The following is a 23306-nucleotide window of genomic DNA, read 5'->3' as shown; positions in this document are numbered from 1 at the left end:
CATGTTGATAAATCTGATAATAACATAAAAGAGGAAAAGGGAGACATGTGGGAGACAATATTTGTTATATCACAGAATTTTTTTTTTAAGCCTATGTGCTCACATACAGACACAGGTTTTTTTCCGCTAAAGCTTTTGTTTTAATTTTCGCCTACCTTACCATGCTTTCCTTTAAATTGGGAAATCAGTTGCTTTAGCTCAGTGGAGTAGGTAAGTCTCAGAAGGATGGCATATGTATAGAAATCCTCATGTTCTCATCTGGCAGTTTTACAAAATATGCTTGAAGAAATGTTTTTTGCCCACATCATGCCAGTTTAAGTTAAGATAGTTTCAGATTGCAAAGCAATGAGCAGAGGAGTAAGGGAAACATACACAGTGTTTACAGTGTTAATTTTAAAAGTTTCTCTCCAGAAAAAGAAAAAGTCTACTTTCATATTGGATAATGTAAAAAGAAAAACAAAATTTCACACAGGAACAAACTTGGGCTTCTGGTAGGATGGATGCAGACTACATTTCTTCTTCTGTAATAGCTTACAATTTATTACTTAAAAACGTATCCTTATTGTTCAGTAGTTTCAAGACAATGCAATTTGTAAATTTTTTGTCACCCAGACTGACAGGTTTATCAGTATTCATACTATCTTCGTATTCAATCGTTAGTAACTAAGTCCTGATGTGCTAAACTTAGGAGATACATTTTATTTCCTAATTGAGTTTTCTGTAGTTGTTTTTATTAATGAACAGTTTATAAATGTCAAGTCCTATTAGATTAATATATGGAGCTGTGGCATGGCTAGAACTAGTGCTCATGTCCTGTCATGTAATAATGTTTGTGTGGCATCCTGCGTGTGGCATATGAAAACAAATTGCAGCCCTGAATTTTCCATGTGAAGTGTTTTGCTTCGCCTAAGACACAATGCAGTATCCATTATTACATTTTTTAGAAGTTTTTAATTTAAAAAGACATTTAGCCATGAATAGCATATGAGCAGGAAAAATGAAAAGAACAGGGGCAAAAGTAAATGAGTTTTGGTAAATGTTCAGTAAGTGGTTTAAAGTTAAAAGGAAGAGGAGGAAGGGGAAGTTGTCATTTAGAAGTGTGTGAGGCCTGGCACAGACCCTCCAGCAGATTTGGGTGCTTCACAGTGCTGTGCCACAAGCCCCCGAGATCTTGCTGCTTGGCTGAGTCCTTCCTATCCTCTTCCAGTGGCAGGGCAGAGGAACTCAGGTCTGTTTTTCTTGAGAACTTGGGGGCTTTGATAGTAACTGGCATAGAATTTTCTGTGTAGAAGAAGCTAATTGTCCTTATCTGGAGAAAATCAACAATCCTATAATGCAGAATCATGATGACACACCAGAATTTCTTGGTGAGGTCTGGCTTCCTTACTCATACCAGCCAGACCTCTGCTGCTGGAACATATGGCAGTAATAACAGGCTACTGTCTTCATAGCAGCCCAGCCCAGCTGAGAACGCACATACTTAATTATAAGGTGACAGAAAGTAATTGTAAGAGACAAAAAATACTGTTTTTTCCTCCAGATTAAGAAGAACTACGTGCTCTTTTGGTGGAAGCACCCCCAACCTGCTACTGCCTCCCATGCCCAATATCCCCTGTCTTCCTGGGCCCATAGCAAGCTCCTCATATAATTGCCTTGTTTAACCTTAGGCTCCAGCCACAACAGTTGCCAAACTGTTTCATTTTTTCATGCACTCTACAAAGCTTGATGTAGATTGGGTGTTTGTAGAACGTACTGTCTGTGCTCTCATAAGCTGAGCTGAGCACACAGGGATGGCTTGCAGGCTGGGTGGGTTTGGGTAGTGTTTCATGGGCTTAGCAAAAGGCATGTTCCAGCATGTCTCAGGTGTCTGCTCAACAGAAGAGAACATGATAGCATTGCAATCAAATGGCTCCTCTTTTTTCTGGTAGTGGTTTTGGTTTGTGCTTTTTTTTGCTTTTGTTTTTATTTTTGTTTTTGTTTTTCTTAATGACAAAAATAGTGTTTTTTCTCAGGACTTGTTTTTCAAAACATTCGAGCTGTATATTTTGAAGTTAAAAATGAATAAATTTGTTTTGATATTTGGCAGATGCCAGCTCTCATTTTTCTATGAAGAAGAGCTACCAAAGTAGCCTCTGACATTTGGACATGTTCTCAGAATGTGGCTTTCTTCAGTATTGCCTACAATAAGTAGTTCCTGTTTCATTGATAAAGCATATCAGAGAAATTGACAAGTATTTCATAGTAATGCTTAGATGCTTCTAAAGAAATCCCTTACTTGGTGCTAGAGTTTTCTAATAGTCAGAAATACAGAATAAGCCTATTTTTTTTATTATTACTATTATCATAAGATTGGAAAAAATATTGTGAAATTAACATCTTAATAATGTATAGATATGAACAGTTGGTGTTTGGTAGTTTTAATAAAAATGATATGTGAGGAACTCTGAAGATGAACACCTACATAACATGTAATTATGTAACCTTGAATTTATAGCTGATGCTGCAGTAATTTTTGACATCTGACATATTATCACTGTCTTATCTGAAAAAGCAGAACCACCTTTGTTATGTTAAAAAAATAAAAAATTAAAAAGGAAGGAAAAAAATATATCCACGTGATTCCTTTCATTTTTGGACTTTCCCAGGTAAAATATTTTCATATTGAAATAATTTTCAATTAAAATGATTAAAAACTGTTTTTCACAAAAATACTTGAACCTTTTTACGTTTGTTAAAAAAAGCTTTACAGAAAGCTGCTAGATTTCTCATCATTCGAAGTAACACTAATAATAAAAGCTTGAGACATTTCCACGATTTTTCATATTTATTTTTAAAATAGTTAGATTGTTTTTCTTGTAGCCTTTTTTCCTTGGGTTTGTATGGCTGTTGTTTTTGACCATGCTTTCTCAGTCTTGTTTCCTCTAAAGATTTCTACCTCCTACCTGTCATATACAGGCATACATATAAAATCCTGTTAATAGATTTTAAAGAAATATGCAATAATATAACATTTCCAAGATTTTTTTGGAGCTGAGCTGTTTATACTTGCTGAAAGGTGGCATGGAATGAGAAAGAAAGATAAAAAAGAGAGAAATTCTCTTTTTTGGCAGTGGGAGAATCAGGGAGATGCTTGTTATGGGCTCTGTGAAAGGCTCACTGGTCCTACATATTTTTCCCAGGGATGTTAGAGGGAGATAGTTTATTACACAGTTATAACATACCAGGAAAAATAGCTTGTTTTTAAAGAAAGAAAGGAAAAAAAAATGTGGAGAGAGACTCTGTGAATTTCTTTGGTGAGCAAAAAGCTGGAGTGCTGCAAGACCAGGTCCATGTTCTGGTAAGTTGAGGCTGGCTTTCTGAAGCTTTTTTATTTTTAATTTTTCAGTAACCCTAATGGTAACAGATGTTTTTGATGAAAATGCCCAATACTTGAAAAAGCAGACTGTCAGCCTTCCTTGGATTTCCAGCTAACTTGCGATTTCAAGATTTTGTCCCAACACATTGACACATTGAAAGCAGTGGGAGAACTTATAAAAATATCAGTAAATCAAAATAAATTGAAAAAGAGTTTGTAGTTGCCAGAGGATGATGGTAATGTATCCAGGAACAATCTTCTGCTCCTTGTGGAAATTTATAAAGCAGGTGTTCTTGTTTAGCTTTGTTTCTTTCATCTTCATGATGGACAATCTGCATTACGGATGTCAAAATTATTTATCTTCTGTCTCCTGACAAATGGCTTAAACGATTAAGCAGATATTCCAAAAGCTGAAGTTGTTGCTACTTATTGAGTAACTCTGTGCTGGGTCATGGGTAGAACACTACAATAACTTGTATATTTGCAAAGTCACTTGGTTTATTTTACACAAGCTTCAGTAGGAGCAGCCCCCTATGTCTCCACTTCCTGATGTGGATACTATAGTTGAGAACAGCACTATTTTTTGGTGCAGTGAAACCTCTTATAAGTATGTACCAGTTATAAATGCCTGAGTGTGCAGGATACCCTTAAACCCCAGTAGGAGGTGGTTTTATGTCATGCACACTTTGCCACTGTCTTACATGGTTGATTCTTTCCTACATATTCCTACATATACAAGAACAGTATATTTTGTGTTACTGGAGTAATCGAGAATGATTCAGTGAAAGAAGGGTAGTCAGCACCAATTTTCATGGATTTTAATCCACTTAAATCTTCAAACACAGCAGCCTGCTGTAAGGGGCTTATTTTGGGGTGATGACACCAATGTGAGGCAGTGCCTTTTGAGTAGAGCAATGTGGTTTGTGATTCAACTGAGGCATATGCTTTAACATTATTAACGCCCTCATCTTTTTTGTGTGTTTAAATGCCTTTCAAATACCTTGCATTAAAAACATCCTCCTTTAATGATAACTTCTAAATATACATTTAAAATTAATTTTGGAAACAGGCTTTTAAATCTGAGTTTTGCATTTTAAAATATAACTTATAATCCGTTGTGGAAATAATTGCAATAGGATAAAAAAAAAAAAAAGGTTGTTTAGATGTTACTGTCTGAGAATTTATTTTTCTCAGTCATGAAGACGAAATTCATTTGAAGCCGTGCTTTCATTAACAAAATTTCAGTGAATTAATGTATCTATGAACTGGTTTAAAATGGTTCCTTGAGTAGTATGATTAACAAATTCATCATTGTTTAGAATCAGTGGAATAAGGATTAATTATTTCTATTTGGACAATGAATCCAGAGTTTCACTTCACAACATATTTTTTAGCAACCAGCAGGTAAATATTCAAATCAAACTCAGCACAGTTGCTCTGTAAATGTGACTAATTATTTTTGTTTGTTTGTTTTCTGTCTTTTTATGTTATTTTCTCAGATAAAAAGGCACAAAAACAAATGCTACTCATTATTATTTATCTAAGTTGTAACACAGATGTAGGGGAGTGTTGTTAGACTCAGTGATCATCTGGTAGCAAAATTCACGGGCCATATCCATGGTGAGTGTAAATTGTCATAGGTCCATTGACTTCAAATCAGCTATGACTATATATACAAATTTCCCCACCTGTTAGTTTTTTACTTTTTTAACACTAACTCCTTTACTGATACTATTTATTGCAGTCCTTCAGCCAACAGAAAAAGTTTTTATATCCATCTTTTACTTCAGTGATGTCTCTTTGAGTTTTTAACTACTTTGAAGGCTATTTTCTGTGATCCCAAGAATGCTAACCTTTAAATGCTTGTGAAGAGGTGCAAGCAAATGATTATTTTGTGCCAGAAAGGTGGGGCATCTGCAGTCAGACCTTAGGCCAAAGAATGAAGCTGTTTGGCTGTTTGTTCAGAGCACAGGAACAGGTAGAGCAAGAAGCATGTGCCATTCCCTTTGGCACTGGCCAAAGGTGTCTCCAGCTAGATAGGGCCTTGCTGCAGCACCAGTGCTTTCACTACCATCCTTTTCCTGTCATCTTTGGCTTTTTCATGTGGGACTCGGCCCTGCAAATGTGGTGTTAGTGCTCAGTTGTTTTTGTTTATTGGTTGTTTGCTTACTTGCTTTTATTAAGGCCTTTTTTCCTATACACCTGTGAAAGTTTAGCGAAGCCTCCAATTCATCTGTACATGTTTTTGTATTGGCAGAAATTATGAGTAACATCAGGATCAACTGGCATTAGCCCAGCTTTTCTAAATGGATGAACAATTTAGCCAATATGGCTTTTAAAAAATCCTATTCTTTCCCTCTATCAAATATTTATAGCCTAGTCATGTTGCTCCACAAGTCAGTAGTGTTAACTCTCATTTATCTCCTTAGTACATCACGAGGTCTACGAGAAGGAGCAGTTTTATAACCTATTTAAAAAGCAATACTCTTCATGATGAAACAAGAAACTGAATTATAAACTTGCTTTTCTTTAATACTGTTATAAGAAATTTAAATATACAAACCTGACCTGGAAGTACTATGTGTTTTTCTATAATAATAGTAATATAGATTTACTATGTTTTTGACATGAAGAAAATTGTGTAGAAAAGAGACTACATATGATAGAGGTAGAATGTTTCTCTTCTCTCTAGTATTAACCTGTATTAGTATGAGGTAGTGAGTGCTATGACATGTGAACTCATTTTAGCCATCGAAAAGTGATCTCTCCACTGAAATGTTATATGTCAAGAGTAGAGAGTACAAATTACAAGGATTGTAGTGCCAGGTTTTAACAGTTCCCTGTTTGAGGTGCAGTGTAAACAAACCATGGCTATATACATGTATTAAAGATAGAAATCCCTGATGTTTTATTGCAGCAGTTTGTAACACCCTTCCCGAATATTAGTGTGATTTACCTCTTTAACTAAACAAAACCCTGTAATCTCTTTTATTGAAGGTCCCTCTAAATAAATTCTAAGTTTATTATTTCAATACATTGAAACAAATTACTCTCAAAATAAAATTCTAAATAATATGTTAGCTTTATTAAAAGTGTAGATTGTCTTTTTTTTTTTTTTTTTTTTTGCATATTGAATCTGACTATGCAACTTGAACTTTCAAGAGTTTTGTCTTCTTAATTGCTTCAAAATGGCAAAGATGACTTCAGAAGTTGGTTTTGCATTTGGTGTTTTTGGCTAAATGCAAGTATTGTTTGAACAAATAATTTTTCAGTTTTGAATACAGAATAGCAAAACACCAGAAGATTTGTTGTACTCATTTCTGTGGTATCTCTAAATAAATAAATAAATAAATGGATTAATTAATAAACATTCAATTTTAGGTAACTACTTGAGTATAGCTTTCTGTGCTGGAATAATTGCAAAGCCCACCATTTTCATTTTTTTTACTACTTTATTTACTGCAAGTTGTTTAGTTTCTCCTTCTCCAGCTTGCCCCTGTGCCAGAACTGATTTCTAGTTACTTAATTTTCAGTGTTAACCATCGTTCTTACAGGGAATTCTCTGGGCTTGCTTGTGTTTGAATCTATGTCATTCTGATGTATACATTCAAGTACTTCCTCAATTTGCAAGTATAGGTAGTAGGTCAGCTCTCACTGTGTCTGCAGGGGCATGAAGTACATGCTGAAAGCCATCATTAGACTTGTATGCTTCACAAGATGATAGTATTGAACAGAATTTCCGCAATTGCCTTTTATTTACTTGGGCTTTTTTTTGTATCATTTGCCCCCTGGCTTATTTGACTGTTGCAGTTGCATACAATAGATTGTGTTACGTAGATTTCATATAGTGTATTATATCCAGATGCATTATTTCAGCATATCAGACCTTCTTTTCAGAAAATCCTCTTTGTTTTCTAGGCATTTTCTTCCATAGTCTTTTGTTGGGTATTCTTTCTGTGTCACTTCTGAAATTAAAGTAATGCTTACTGCAATTGGGTAGCAGTACTCTGTGATGTTTGCAACAAATGCAGCATCCCTGGACTTATCTCTGTGTGCTTCTGGAGGACAGCTTCACCTAAAGATGTCTGTTTTGCACAAACTCTGATACAGTTGTTACATGCTAAAGTCTATAGGTTAAGAAAGTCATTAGCCCTGAATAACATTTTGTTCACACTATATGACTCAAAGCTGATGCTTATTGCAGTCCAACCTCAGATCCTGAGGAGCATCTGAGCAGAGAGTATGTCCCATACCTGAACATCTGTCCCATCTCCTGACAACTCAAAAGTAACATGCCTGGATTCAAACCACTCATGGGATATCTCTATATAGAGAGATTCCCAACCACATTCTGTGTTTTATTCCCATTCCCATTCCTAGGTCTTCCCATACCTCTTCTACAGACCCACATGGTCCCTGGAAGTCATGGTTTCAGTCACTGTGAGGAGAATCTGTGAGTAGCCACTGTAAAACAGAGCCTTCGTCATTCTTTTTCATTGCTTGTCCATTGAGTTTTCTATTTTATACGGATTTCTTCTTCTTCTAAGCACACTCTTTTAATGGGGTGTTGCAGTGTGTATGTGATAAGTACCATGTGGATGTCTTTCCAGTGCTTAGATCTTCCTTATGTTTCCAGACATGCTAAGCAAAGTTAATCTTAGATAGACTCTGTATTGTACATAAAAACAGTGGTACTACTTTTGTTTTTTTCTCTAAATAGAAGGTTTTTCTGCTTTAGCTTCTCATTAGAAAACCTATTTTTTAACTTTATTGCTCTGGCATAAGGTCACTTTTTGAGCATGGAAAATTAATGGATGGCATTCATCCTAATAGAAGTTGGGTTTTTTGGAGGAGAAACCAGGGTTCTTGATCAGAGCGGACTTTAAAGCTCAAGGAGCAGGAGATTGAAGAGTCAGTATTTTTGCCTATTTTCAGCAGCTTTAAACTCTTGATCTAATCAGCAGCTGAATTGCTGGCTTATAATTTAGAGCACAAATTAAAACAGTACATGGCTCCAAAGTTTCCTGTTTGAACTGCTTCTCCTGTGCTATTTTATCAAATTTCCCATGCCCTGCTTTTTGCTGCAAACACTTTGCCGTGCTCCAAGTTGCAAAGGGAAAGCAATCTGTAAGAAGGCTGTCCATTCTCTTATTACTACAGCTTTGTCAAAATCAACTATTTTGCTCAGAAGACTAATGTAATATTTTTCCCCTTGATCAGTAGTACTGTCCATATTCTACCATATTCCACTGTTGAGTCTGACTTGGCTAAGATACACATCTAGCAAGAGCTCTGCTTCAGGCAGAGTATTTGACATCAGATTACTGTTTACTTTTGCTTGCATCCATGGTAATGGTCATATCCAGTTCAGTTTAATCAGCAGTTGACTATATCATGAGAGAGGGGAGCGTATTTGTTTATATATAGTATCTAAGCTGTGTTTAGAAGTTCTTGACAGAAATAAATAAACTGATCTAAGAGATCATACTGCCTTTGTCCCCAAACCCATGCTAGCTTGTACAGATTTTATTTTTATTTATTTATTTATTTATTTATTTTGTGCTGGCAGGAGAAGCCTTTCCTAAGAGCTGAAGTGTGAGGTACAGTTTCACATAGATACATTGCAGACTTCATTCTGCAGGGTAGGAGTATAAATTTATTCTTGAGAAAGAGGTCAAATAAGGGTTTTGTATTCAATCAGATTGTTAGGGGATTTGCTTTCTTCCTACTGAGACGGTCAAGAATCATAAAACAGGCACAGGGAAAGTGCTTTGATATTTTTGTCCCCTCAGGCTTGATGCAATTGTTGCAAAATTAGAGGTTTTTATGAGTGCGAAAGAAGTATGCTGTAGCAAATAATTGATCCTGAAAGGTGTATCCTTTTCTTCATCCACCAAATATACAAATTACCTCTTTCTGGAAGTAGAATTTGTTTCAACTTTTTCAGACAAAATGTTTTTTACTGAATAACAATCATACTGTGGTAAGAGTTAAGGGCCAGATCTAGACAACTGCATGAGGCACTTCATATAATAAATCAACATGTTTCATCTAGCCTCTGTGTGATGGATCAGGTCATCATCTTTCCAGGAGGAAAGAGCGGATTGCTGCTTGGGTGTTTACTGATGATCCCAGCTCTTGCCTACCCTATGTGGTCATCCCTGCCCACCCTTCCACATCCGAGGAGTTCATAACTTAAGAAATATAGGAGACATTTCCCTGAAGATCTTTACCGGGGAGCCATAGCGGTGAGAGAGAGAGGAAAAAAAAAGCGAAGGAAGATTCTAAAACAAAATAAGATATCGGAAATGATTGCTGCACTCAGCACTGGGTAGGTGTTGGATGATGTGCTTATCTTGAGTAGCTATTGTTGGACAGCAGGTTATAGTGCTCATGTGGCCCAGCTGAAGGCATGTGGTTTTATGCATTTTCACTGATTACCTTGTTCTGCTCATGCAAAGTGCTGAGCAGGAAGGATGAAGATATTTGTTAGAGAAGTGAAAATACGTGTAGTCAAAATGTAATATTTGAAAATATTTAAAATAGGGTACTAAGTGCAGAGAAGTATTAAAGTAATAGTTCAAATATTGCTGGTATTGGATGCGTTCTTCAGATGTTTGAACTGACTGTTAGGAAAGTTTTGGATTGTCCTAGAATTGATGGTTTTCTAGATCACATTTCATGCCTTTTTCAGCACATCACGTGGCGTGTGATGCAAATCACTCAAGCTAGTGATTCCTAGTACATTGTCCTCTACCAGAGAAAATGCATGCTGTTATGAAGATTCACTCTGAGGGTTCCCTCACAAGGGTCCTTTTGCAGTGCTCAAATAGTTATGAACTACAGATCAGCTCTGTATTATTTAACTGGGCTTTGAGGATGCTTTGTTGAACACCTAGGCCTTAAGCTAGTTCTTTTATGCCAAAATATTTATGATGATGTAAGGAGTTGAACTTGGCTCACAAACTAACTCAATTGAATTAAATTATATGTAGGAAGAGAAATTTGGCATTGATTCTGTACAGAGAGAGAAGGAAAAGAGGTTAAAACCTTGATTACTTTTCATTCTGTTTTCCTAACTCAGAGTTCAAATTTTTGCCTTACTTCAATTAATGCTTTGCAAGGTCTCTTCTTCATTCACTGTCAGGAAAGAAGAAAGGGAGAGAGTGAGGTAGGAGAAGAGAACCAACTGTTTTTCCTGGTTGCACTGGATGCAGTTAGATGGCACAAGTGAAGGGGGCACATAAGAAGATCTATGTTGCTGTCTTCAACTAACAGCTTTTTAGTAGATTTATCTGTCAAACTCCATGACTATTACCATATGAATTTTAAATTAATCGCAGTTATTTTTTTTTCTGTTTGCAAGATGCCTCATTGATACTTCTGAGATAGCGCAGACAGAACTGGTGGTGAAAGCTACTCCAAGGGAACTGAACCGTTCCAAATTTATAATCTTCTGGGGTTCTCTCCTTTTTTAAGAATATATTTTGTAAAAATTTGTTGCCTTATACAGTTCTAGACATCTACTTATGCATTCCTAACTTGTCTTTTGCAGAGAAGATTACCATGAAGATGGTTTCTGTCAGCCATACAGAGGAATTGCATGTGCACGAATCATTGGAAACAGGACCATTTATGTGGACTCCTTACAGATGCAAGGGGAAATAGAAAATCGAATTACTGGTAAGCTTACACATCTCTGTAGCAGGACAAAAAACAAATCCAATATCGATACAAGCACTTTTGTCATCCTTTTCAGTTTTGTAAGTTAGTGACTAAGATATTAAGGTTTGAAGCAGATGACCCATTTTCCCACTTCTGCAGTTGGTATAATTTGGAGCAAGAAAGGTGAATATCTACCATTGTATGAAAGCTCTTTCCATGTCCTCACATAAAATAATAGGACATGGAATAATAGAACTATTTAACAAATTATAGTTTATCCTGGAACTTTTTGCTTGACAGATGCCAATAGAAGTTTTTTTAAAAAATAAAATACCTTCTGATGTAACAAAAAAATATTCTCTGTATGGTGGCTTTTCCCTCAGGATTCCTCTCCTATGTACAGTCTCAGGAGAGTCTGCATTTCACACTGCTTTATATAAAGCAAGAGCTGACCTTCCTGTGCCCTGCCTATGCTTATTTTTCCTCTTACCATTTCAGTCTACACTCACAAATTTGTTTCCAAAACATGAGTGACTTCTAATGGGCTGTATATCAACATGAGTTTTCTCCATTGGATCTTCACTTACCAGACTGATCACTGTGATTCTGATAGACACAAGCAGAGCAAGGAAGCAATTTCATGGCATGTTTATTTGTGGAGAATTAGCACTGTCCAGCAGGAGCATATTTGCATTTGGCCAGATATGCCTATCTAATTGAATATGGAATTTAAACATGACTAGTTGCCTAAAAAGATCTTGACTTTACTTGTCAGGTCTGTCTCCTTACAGTTACTACTTTAAAGACATTAATTTAATGGCTTATTTTCAAGTCAGAAATCCAGATCCGTATTTTTCTGGGATATGGTGATGAGATACTGGGGCTGCTGAAACTCAGGTTTTGACCTCTCATGCTTTTGTGACTCTCTTCTCTTGTACTCTTTTGTAATCCTGGCCTATTTTACCATTCTATCATTAACTAATTCCTAGTATTGATACCACTTTTTTCTCAGTTATCTCTGCCTTGATTTAATGTTTTTCAGCAATTGGAAAATGTTCACTTATCTGAAATGATTAGATTTGTAATTCTTATAATATCCTACTAAAACGAACTAACTAAATAAATAAATATTAAATCTTGATGTCTTCCAGAAAATAGTTATTGATATTTTTTTTCTGGAGTGCACAGCATTGACAATTGTGATCTGGTTGGTGGTTCCCTAGTACCACTGATTATTGGATGGATTTTGGAGTCTGGAGGAGTAGGACTCTCTGCATAGGATATTAGAAGAATTCCTGGTGCAAACCTTCTTTAAGAGAAAAAAATTCTGTACCACCACATACAGCTGCCTAGTGTCTAGCTAGGCAGTATGAATACTACTACTTTTTTAATTTATACTCATCTGAAGGACCTAGCAAATACTTTATGCAAAATAAATGCTGAGGATTTCTCAGTATACTTGGTACTTGTAACTCTTATTAATTGTAAAATAAGCGTTTCATGGTTTATGTTCTCTGCCCAGGATATTTTTGACATTGGACTAGCTTGTTAGATAAAAAATATACTGTACAACTTCTCCTTAGGATTTGCATGTACTTTGACGTATGGTTTTTAAGTTTTCGGTGGAATCTCTTTGTACTTCATGCCATGCACCACTCTGGGGAGACTGTGACTGGGTAATGGTGACACCTACTGTCCGACACTAATACCTCATAAAAAAGTTGCAGACATAATGAATGGGGATTTTTCATTCTGGTTTTCATTTCTCTGCTGCGCTGTTGTGTAAAATATGTTCACTATATCTCTACCGCCTGTACTTCTGCTTGCCATGTGATTATGTGAGACTGTGAGCCTTTTGTATTAAAAAAAACAGAAGGATGCTTACATGTTAAAACTTGAAACTCAGTAGACTGAAAGGCCAGCAATGAAGAGAGTATGGTCCTGAACCCTGACATGTGGATATGTGTAATTAGCAATGTCTTCACTGTGCTGGTCTATGTCTATTTGGCTGAGAAACAAACCCCTTAGTTTCCTTAATTTTTTCCATGTATTTCCCATATATTTCATTCAGATGCTCTCTACATCTTTCCCACATAGTTTGTTCAGATGCTCTACTTTGAGCCTTCAGTTAGGAAAGAGACAACCTGGAAAGAGTCTTGGAAATACAAACATAAATTCTAAGGTGTACAATAGCTTTGTAGGAGAAATCAAGCTTTGAGAAAGGAGTTTAGATGTGTTTCTGGGCCATTTTTGTCATTCTTTGAAGAGCAAGAAACATGAATGGAGAGATGCACAATGCTTCTGAGGCTTTGTTCCAAGTACTGATGCCTGCCCTTTGGCAGTCAGTAATCAAGAGGTTGTTCATGCTCGCCTGCCGTGCTTTCATGTCTTGCCTCTGTGCTACACTATCACAATACAACACTGTTTGCTTTTGACACATCTCAGCAAAATGTGGCCATGACTGATAAGTAGATAATCTTTGCTTATGCCAATCTAAATTCTGTAGCACGGGACATCAGTGGATGTACAATCTAGCAAACCTTGCTCCCAAGTGATGCTTTCCAGTGTGGGAATGAATGCTCCTGTATTTAAAGCTTGATTTGTCTCCAGACACATAATGCATATGTTCATTTGTCTATTTTTAAAAAACTTAAAGGAAAACTCCTTGATAAATATTGTGGTGTAGACAGAGCTGAAGGGGAAGGTCAAGGTCTTAACCAACATAGAACACATCTTAATGTGATCAGTAGGCTGACATTGATTACTATTACATATTTGGCTTCCCTTATCTACTAGGGGCAACATCTCTCCAAATACTAAGCCTGTCAAAGCTTGAAAAATGTTGCTTTACTGATCAAAACATCTACATGAGGAAGAAGCTAAGTTATCCTCATTCAAATTTTATCTAACTAGAAACTTTGGGAACATAGGTCAGCATTCAGACAGTTGTTTCTTGCTTTAGATATTTAAAGTTGAAATTAATAAAATGTCACAATTTTATCAAAAGTAGTCACATGGTACTTCCTAAGAACTGTGGTTCTCAAGAAATGTACAGATGTCAGAGGTTTGCTTTTTTTGCATTTGTCTGCTGTCCTTTGCAGTAGAAATTATCTCATTTCTTTTCTTGCTCAGTAGGCTTTCAGACCATCAAGAGAAAATGAAAGTCATAAGAGGCAAACAATGGAAAAATTATGTTATTTCTCATGAGTGTTGTGAATTAATGCTTAAACAGTATCTTTATTCCTTTTCAGCTGCATTTACAATGATTGGCACTTCTACACATTTGTCTGACCAGTGCTCACAGTTTGCTATACCATCCTTCTGCCACTTTGTGTTTCCTCTGTGCGACGAGCGCTCCCGGACCCCGAAACCACGGGAACTGTGCCGGGATGAGTGTGAAGTTTTAGAAAACGATCTGTGTAGACAGGAGTACAACATTGCTAGGTCAAACCCCCTCATCTTGATGCAGCTGCAGTTGCCTAAGTGTGAGGATCTCCCACGACCTGACACCTTGGAAGCTGCCAACTGCATAAGGATTGGGATCCCCGTGGAGAGACTCAGCCGATGTAAGCCAGTGTGCTACCTACTTTGTATAGTGTTAATACTGACCATAATCTTGTACTGTTTTAAAGTAGAATTAAGGTGGTGAGGAAACGTAAGGGATGGTGCTTTGCATTGGAAAGGATTATATCAACTATGCTTGGCTAGGAAACTCCATAATCACACAGCATGTTTTAATCAGCTATGCTGAGGGGAGCAGTGCATTGCAGCCTTCCCTTCCTGCTTGAGGTCCCTCAGTGCTCACTTAGTTCTTAGCTTTCTGGATAAATCCTCCTATACAACTATTTGTGAGTTCTGTTTATATGTCAATAAACCTTAAGTAGACTGTGGAAACTTAATTGAAAAAGTCTGTTAAGAAATTAAAGTTTTAATGTTCATTCTGTCTATTAACAATTCCAGAAAAGGGCTAATTCTTTAAACCAAGCTTGGAGTGTAGCTGTCTTTCTTCACCCACACAGAATGGTGGAAAACATTAATCTCGCTACATTTGATTTTTATTTGCATCCAGGAATGGAAGGGTTGTTCAGTTACTGGTTGTTATGTGACGGCAGTTTTTCTGCCTACTCCCATTTCCTAGCAATTAATCACAGTTTAAATGACACTCCCAAAATGTTCAACAGGAATGTTCCTAGAGACTAAAGATGCCTAAAGTTCTAAGCAATGTTATTCTGAATACCCATTATCTGAACCCATATTTTTGTGCAGCGGTAATGGCATAAAAGTAGCCATGCTTGGTGTGTGCTAGGGAGGCAATTACCTGATGTAGCTTAGAAGAATTAACTCAGAAATTGTTGGGAGAATCAAATCAAGGAAAAAGAAGGGGAATAGAAACAGTAACTAGTAAAATTAATTACTAAATCCAGTAAAAAAAGATTTGAAAGCATAGTTGTCTGACTCTTGGAGCCAATGCTGCTCCCTCTGGTGGAGCAGCTGCAGTTGATATATGCTTGATTTTAAGGTAATGGGAGACAGATGCTGTGTGAGAGTTGGATTTCTGAGAGCTGGGAAGGACATGCAGAAAAATGAAGAAGGCAGTGCTGTAATACATGGGGAAAAAGAAAAAAAAAAGTCAATTTCAGTTCAGGTGCCAAATATGAGAGACAAGCACTCAAAAGGTAGGAAAGCAGGGTAGGAGCATACAGAGGTACCATATATTGATGCGTGTAGCCATAGACTGATACACTCAAAGGCAGAATTCAGGCATACCTGGTATTGAAAGACAACAAAGAGGTAAAGAATTGAAACTTAGAAAGCACAGCTGTGATTTAAATCTTGAAGGACATATATTTAAATACTTAGAAGTACTTAAAGTACTTTAAAAACAAAACAAAAGAAAACCAAAAAACATACTTGATCTGTGCATTGCAGCTGTTATGCATTTGCTGAGCTCTGGTTGTTTTGTATTTGTAACCTTTTGCCAAACCCTTTCTAACAGATCACCAGTGCTACAACGGTTCTGGAGTAGATTACAGAGGAACAGTCAGCATCACCAAGTCTGGCCATATTTGTCAGCACTGGGACTCCCAGAGTCCCCACAACCATGACTTAACAAGCACACAGTTTCCAGAGCTAGGTGGAGGACATGCATATTGCCGGAATCCTGGGGGTCAGATGGATGGGCCTTGGTGTTTTACAAAGAATAAAAACGTACGCATGGAACTGTGTGACATACCTTCTTGTAGTATGTATTCTCTTTCTTTTTTCCACTACTACTGTCCTGAATTCTGTGTAATTTTGAATTATCTGTATTTTACAAGTGCAATTCACTTAAGAAGTTAATCTTCCAAATGTTTCACTTGTTTTAATCTGGCACTGTTTTTTTTTGTGTTGTACACATTTAATGTTTTCTTGCTAGATGATGAACATCACCTATATAAATTTGCTTTGCTTACTTTACTCAGCGGTATTAGCTTTTGCTCTGTATGACATCTTGTAGTCAACAAGTATTTTAAATCCTGTAGAGGGAGATAGAACACTTTGCTTGGTTTCAAGGAAGCTATGCGAAGCACAGAAGCAGAGATGTCACAAAACAGATGATTTATCGGAAGTGCTTTACACTATCTGCACAACTGATGGCAAAAAAGAAAAGCAGCCTCTCATGGCTTGATACAGTCTGGCTTACTTCCCTGTGTTGGTGCAGACTTCATTCTAGATCTGCTACTGTGGTAACAGTAATCAGGAGTGACAAAGCAATTTAGTACTGTGCTTCTTTAGTGAAAAAAAAACCTTGCCTACTGTGGGGACAAATAAAATGGAAGCCATAGAATTGTTTTTGTTACAGATTGCCTGTATCATAGAATCAAATAATGACTTGGGTTGGAAGGGACCATAAAGGCCACACAGTCCTGTCCCACCCCCCTGCTGTGGGCAGGGCTACCACCCACCAGATTATGCTGCCCAGGGCCCCATTCAGCCTGACCTTGACAACCACCAGGGGTATGGCATCCACAGCTTCTCTGGTTAGCTGTGCAAGTGCCTCACCATTCTATGAGTAAATATTTTCTGCCTAACATCTAATCTAAATATCCCCTCTTTTAGTTTAAAACTTTTCCCTCTTGCCCTGTCACTATTGGAAAATACAAAAAATAAGTCCTCCTTCTGCTTATAAACTCCCCTTCTCTTCTCTAAGCTGAACAAGCCCAGCTCCGCCAACCTTTCCTCACAGGAGAGGTGCCCCAGCACTCTGTCCTTGTGGCCCCTTCTGGACCTGCTCCAACAGCTGTATATCTTTATTTACTTGCTGGGGCCCCAGGCCTGGATGTAATACTGCAGATGGGGCCTAAGGCAAAGACAGTTCCAACTAATTGTTTTGAACTATGCTGCCCTGCAGACTCTGAATAATAAAAAATATATTTTTATTTTTTTGAAAGGTTCCAGAGTAGTCTTATTAAGTGTACTGATAGCTGTTTAATTGCTGAAAAGTGACAGAAGCACATTTATTCTCTTAAGTACAGACAAACAGTACCTCTGCCAGTGAGAGTTGACATTTACTTTATTCTGGGCAATAGCAGTAATACTCGAGGTAGAAAGTGTTTAAATGCTATTCAAATGTCTGGAGTGAAATGAGAAGGCCAGACTGTGGTGGTGTGCCCTGGTTTATTGTGTTGAGATTACTGCTTTATGTACTGTGATGAAGACTTCTCAGTTTTATTCCCAGAACATGATACTGTTCTATTTTCTGCAGTTTCCAGAATTGGAAGCCTCAAAAATGAAGTGAAACCAGTATACTGGTGCAGCCATCAGAAACTGTATAAAATTGGCACTGCAAATTTATCTTCATGCTGCTATGTTTAGTCAAATTATTAGAAATATTTAGTGGAAAACTGTGGGGAAAAAATGAGTACCATGACTTCCATTTTCAGTTTATAAACATTTACTTTTCATTAAAAATGTAGTGTTAACAGTTATTGTAGATTTTTTTCTTTGTTGTTGAATGCATATAAATACTTATTGTAAACAAAGAACATTTATGTGCCAACAGGTCCACATGACAACAGCAAAATGGGAATCCTCTACATCTTGGTTCCCAGCATAGCAATCCCTTTGGTTATTGCCTGCCTTTTCTTTCTGGTCTGTATGTGCAGAAACAAGCAGAAGGCATCTGCCACTACACCGCAGCGTCGCCAGCTGATGGCATCTCCTAGTCAGGACATGGAAATGCCACTCATTAATCAACACAAACAGGTATTTGTTTAGGCTGCATGTTTCTAATGTTGTGATTTACCTTGTGTCACATTTTCAGTATTTGAACTGAGCAGTGTGGCTAGAAATCTACTTTTTATACTGTCCCGGTCATCATCTTTATTGAAAACCAGGTCTCGCCACTTACTAGCTGTGTCTAGAAATTGTGACCTCAGGCAACAGCCTTCAGAAAAGAATATTTCATTACATCCGTGCTTACCTGTCAGCCCCCATTCTGCCTCTAGTCTCAGTGACTGGAAATGTTATTTCTGATCCAGCCTCCAGTCTGCAGCTCACTTTTTGCTCTTGATAATAACGTGGATGATTTGCTTTTTCAATCAGGATGTATGGCAGTTTTGTCTCTAGCCCGTTGGCTCAGTCCACTCATATTATCAGCAGCCACCAAGTAGGCTATCTAAAGATCTTCATATGATTTTCTGAGTCAGCTAGGTGATTTCCATGTTAAAATCCTCTTCATTTCTAATGCTGAATTTTTGATCATCGCACTTACAAAGCACAAGTTCTTAAAAACAATGCTCAGTTTGGAACAGTTTGCAACACCTATTCAGGAAACTACTTAATATTTGCAAGATATTATCCCTTGTAACAAATCACATTGATTTTGTCTGGTGAGGAAGTTTCATGGCGGAACCTGTACTGTACTGGAAACTTTCTGGTCCAGTTCACAGTTAGCTGGCCACAAAAATCAGAGTTTGTTCCCAGATTACCCATTAGAGTGTTTCTAGTCTGTCTTATCCCCTCCTGCTGCATTAACCTGCGTGTGAAGCTGTGCCAGATGTATCTGGCTTGCCCAGCAACTGGTCCACCAGAGCTCGTTGGGATGTATTCATCAGATCACTATCACAGGCTCCCCTGCTTTCCACGCTTTAGGGTAGGATAATTTTTCTTTCAAGGCTTTGCCACCTTTACCTTCCTGTAACAAAAGGCAGCTCCTTCTTTCTTCTGCAGCTCTTCCTTCAATCTCCTCACCAGAACCAATGCAAAGTTTCTCAGCAGGGAACTTCTATTCACAGACAGGGACTGCTCCTATCATGCAGTGGCGGAGAAAGGACAGATAAAACACTGGGAAGCTGAGAAAGGGTTCACGCTTTCCTCTACTGCATGTTTCAGTTACTTTACAGCCTGCCAACTTTTTTGTCTTTTCTGACACATCCCTAGTGGATGCTTCTGGGCAGAACTGCAAGGCAACTGTAATACCATAATAGAAATAATTGTTAGTCTGATTTACTCTGAACTGTTGATTCATTTAGCTTGCATAAAATGCAGTCACTCCTTTGTGAAAGTAGTGATACTCATCATTCTAAAACATAATTCAATTTACGCTTATCAGAATAACTCATTTCAAGGTTAACTGTAAAATCCACTGATTACACATACTGATGTGGATATATATAAAAAAAGGAAAAGTTATCAAATTTTTACACAGCTTATATTTCAGTTTGAATACTTAACCACTGTGAGATTTTCACTAGTAGATTTTGTTGTTAAGAAAGTATTGTGACTTTTTACTGATTTTCTTTATTTGCTACATTTCAGGCTAAACTTAAAGAAATCAATCTGTCTACAGTGCGATTTATGGAGGAACTAGGAGAGGAGAGATTTGGCAAAGTCTACAAAGGGCATCTTTTTGGTACTGCACCAGGTGAACAGACACAAGCTGTTGCTATCAAGACTCTAAAAGACAAAGCAGAATTGTCTCTTCGGGAAGAATTTAAACATGAGGCAATGATGAGATCTCGATTACAGCATCCAAACATTGTTTGTTTGCTGGGAATAGTGACAAAGGAACAACCCATCAGCATGATTTTCAGTTATTGTTCCCACAGTGACCTCCATGAGTTTTTGGTGATGAGATCTCCTCATTCAGATGTTGGCAGCACTGATGATGACAAGACAGTAAAATCCACTCTAGAACCAGCAGACTTCTTCCATATTGTGACTCAGATAGCTGCAGGAATGGAATACCTTTCAAGTCACCACGTTGTTCACAAGGACTTAGCCACTAGAAATATATTAGTGTTTGATAAACTGAATGTAAAAATATCTGATTTAGGCCTTTTCAGGGAAGTTTATGCTGCTGATTACTACAAACTGATGGGAAATTCCCTTCTTCCTATCCGTTGGATGTCTCCTGAGGCTATTATGTATGGCAAGTTTTCTATTGATTCAGATATATGGTCATATGGAGTTGTGCTGTGGGAAGTTTTCAGCTATGGCCTGCAGCCTTACTGTGGATATTCTAACCAGGATGTCATTGAGATGATCAGGAACCGACAGGTTTTACCATGTCCTGATGACTGCCCTACATGGATATACACTTTGATGTTGGAGTGCTGGAATGAATTTCCCAACAGAAGACCGAGATTTAAAGATATACACAACAGACTAAGAACATGGGGAAACCTTTCTAATTACAACAGCTCAGCACAAACTTCTGGAGCAAGCAATACCACACAAACAAGTTCTCTTAGCACAAGCCCTGTCAGTAATGTTAGCAATGCTAGGTACATAGGACCAAAGCAGAAAACTCCAGCTTTTCCTCAACCTCAGTTCATACAAATGAAAGGGCAGATGAGACCAATGGTCCCACCTCCTCAACTCTACATTCCAGTCAATGGTTACCAGCCAATGCCTGCCTATGGTGCTTACTTGCCAAATTTTTATTCTGTTCAAATTCCAATGCAAATGGCTCCTCAACAAATGCCCCCCCAGATCATTCCCAAACCAGGCTCCCACCACAGTGGGAGTGGATCCACCAGCACAGGCTATGTAACAACAGCTCCTTCCAATGCATCAGTGGCTGACAGGGCTGCTCTTCTCTCAGAGGGCACAGATGACACACACAATGGAGCAGAAGATATTGCCCAGAATCCTGTCCAGGAGGAGGAGGAAGAGGAGGGATCTGTTCCAGAAACAGAATTGCTGGGTGATAATGACACACTTCAGATGGATGAAGCAGAAATTCAGTCAGAAGCCTAAGAAATTTGGCCTTATTATGAAGAGTTTCACATCACTTCTGAGCTTGGAGACAGTAAACAGTTAAGATCAAAGATTTTGATTTTATGAAAAAAAAGCACAACCAAAAATAAATATATCAACATTAACTGCAGCAATAATGACGTATTGAGTTTATTGACCATTGTCACCATCAGCATTTTGCAAATTTGGTGGTACAGAATTGCTGGCTTTTTAACAGTACTACAAAATTGATGGTACGGAATTGCTGGCTTTATTCTTTTTTACAGTACTACAGTTCTTAAAGGAAACTTTTTCAGTAATGTACTGTTGCTGTGCAACATATTGCAGAGTAACATTGCACATCATGTATATCATGATATGTGAGTGTAGTGTTAGTGAATTATGCTTAAACCAATAACACAAAGAAGGAATCCAATTACAGTGGCTCTCAGCATTAAGAAGTGCCTTGGTTGTGATGGACAGCTTAGTTTATAGTATTTATCTTTTGATACAGTGTACACAAGATTGTCGTTTGCTTTTCAAATCTGGAAAAAAAAAATTGAGAATACGGATCCATAGTTGCATTAAGGTAAGCAGAAAAGTCAAGAAACAATGTAAAATAGGCTTTGCTGAGTGAGACCATGGGTCTGTCTAGTACAGTAGCATGTCTCCAAAGACAGTCAGTAGTTTCTGCCTGGGGAAGAGTACAAGGGCAATCGTACAATTTCCCCAGAGTGTTTTCACAAGCACCAGCAATTTGTGGCTTAGGAAATTCCCAAGCCAGAGGTGGAATTTTTCATTGTTTAATAACCCTTGATGGAATTTTCTTCCATGAGTTTATACAAATGATTATGAACCCACATAAACTTAGAGCATCCACAACATCCTGTGGAATAACATGAGAGAAGAGAGGATGTCTTTCTTTCATCATTCCCAATGAATGACTGTGACAGAAGCTTGCAAGTGAGATCATCTTACTGCATTTGTGGATGGAAGTATTCCTTCTCTGCTGTGTATTTTCAGCAGTAAGCAGCCTTAATACACTGTTAACCAAAAATGGGGATATTGTAGGTATGCACTAACTTAACAATCCAACTTTAATTGCATATTTGTTGTCAAGTATAGAAAAGGGCTCCACATACATGTTCCTACATTGTAAAAATGTTGGGTTTTGTGGGGGGTTATAAACTCACTTGATCTACTGCAATTACTGCTGGATTGCATGTGAAAACATGTTTTGCTTTCCTGCCTGTTTAGTGAAAACAATTCTTCGAACTTTAGAAGACCAAAATAAGCAATGTTGTACAGAGTGCTGGTTTTGTCTTCTGTTTGCAGGATAGATCATGTACAGACTTTTAAATGTAATTTATGTTTTACTACATTTTATGTACTTTTTTTTCTTTGAAATATTCAGATTTTTTTTAATGACTTAACTATTTACAATATTCATATGTGGTACAGTTTTATCTTTTTGCTAGTTCACTTTGTTAAATATGCAGACAGGTCCATACATTTCACTGCTCTTTCTGTGTTACAAGCAATACACACTTGTAGAATTTTAGCCAGTACACACTATAGCTATAAGTTGTACATCCAGCACATGGAATATCCAATAAAGTAATGCAAAAAGTATGATAAAGTATGTTATCTTTATAGTTCCTACAGCCATTGTTTTGATATGGTGCTTGTGGAAATAGAAATGGTCACAGTTCCTTAGGTTACAGGTTTCATGCCTAAACTATGATTGTTTTGTGTGTACTTTTTTTCTTTTTCCCTTTTTTTTTAAATTTCATGGGGATACATTTTAAGTGGTGTATCATTTTGATCAACACTCTATGTTCGTGGTATGGCAGCATTACTTGTTTCCAGCATTTCACCTGGATTTGGAAATGCACTGGTAGGAATAAAATATGAAAACTTTATTGCTTACGTTAATATAATGCAGCTTTGGGTGCTATTAATAAATAAAGGATAGATTAATTTTAAAAAAAGAAATTTTGTTAAGCAAGTTCTTTGTTTCTCTAGGTTTCATGTTGTTCTTGTATTCAGATACTTCATTAACCAT

At 37.3% G+C, this 23306-nt stretch overlaps 1 protein-coding gene across 1 annotated transcript in view; it reads left to right on the top strand.

Moving 5' to 3' along the window:
• The window catches only part of ROR2 (receptor tyrosine kinase like orphan receptor 2), a 141922-nt gene extending 118876 nt beyond the window's left edge, over window positions 1-23046 (top strand). Inside the window, exons 5-9 of the mRNA XM_065740555.1 lie at window positions 10911-11038; window positions 14272-14586; window positions 16017-16262; window positions 18063-18265; window positions 19820-23046. Coding sequence (XP_065596627.1) covers window positions 10911-11038; window positions 14272-14586; window positions 16017-16262; window positions 18063-18265; window positions 19820-21262 — 2335 coding nt within the window. The 3' untranslated portion in view covers window positions 21263-23046. The remainder of the gene's footprint in view (window positions 1-10910; window positions 11039-14271; window positions 14587-16016; window positions 16263-18062; window positions 18266-19819) is intronic.
• The last annotated feature ends 260 nt before the right edge of the window (window positions 23047-23306 follow it).

Source organism: Cyrtonyx montezumae, unplaced genomic scaffold, assembly GCF_038088225.1.
Source record: "Cyrtonyx montezumae isolate F1298 unplaced genomic scaffold, pur_monq_1.0 scaffold_29, whole genome shotgun sequence".
Classification (NCBI taxonomy): Eukaryota; Metazoa; Chordata; class Aves; order Galliformes; family Odontophoridae; genus Cyrtonyx; species Cyrtonyx montezumae.
Note: the sequence above shows the minus strand (reverse complement) of the source record. Positions and strands in the feature narration are given on the sequence as shown.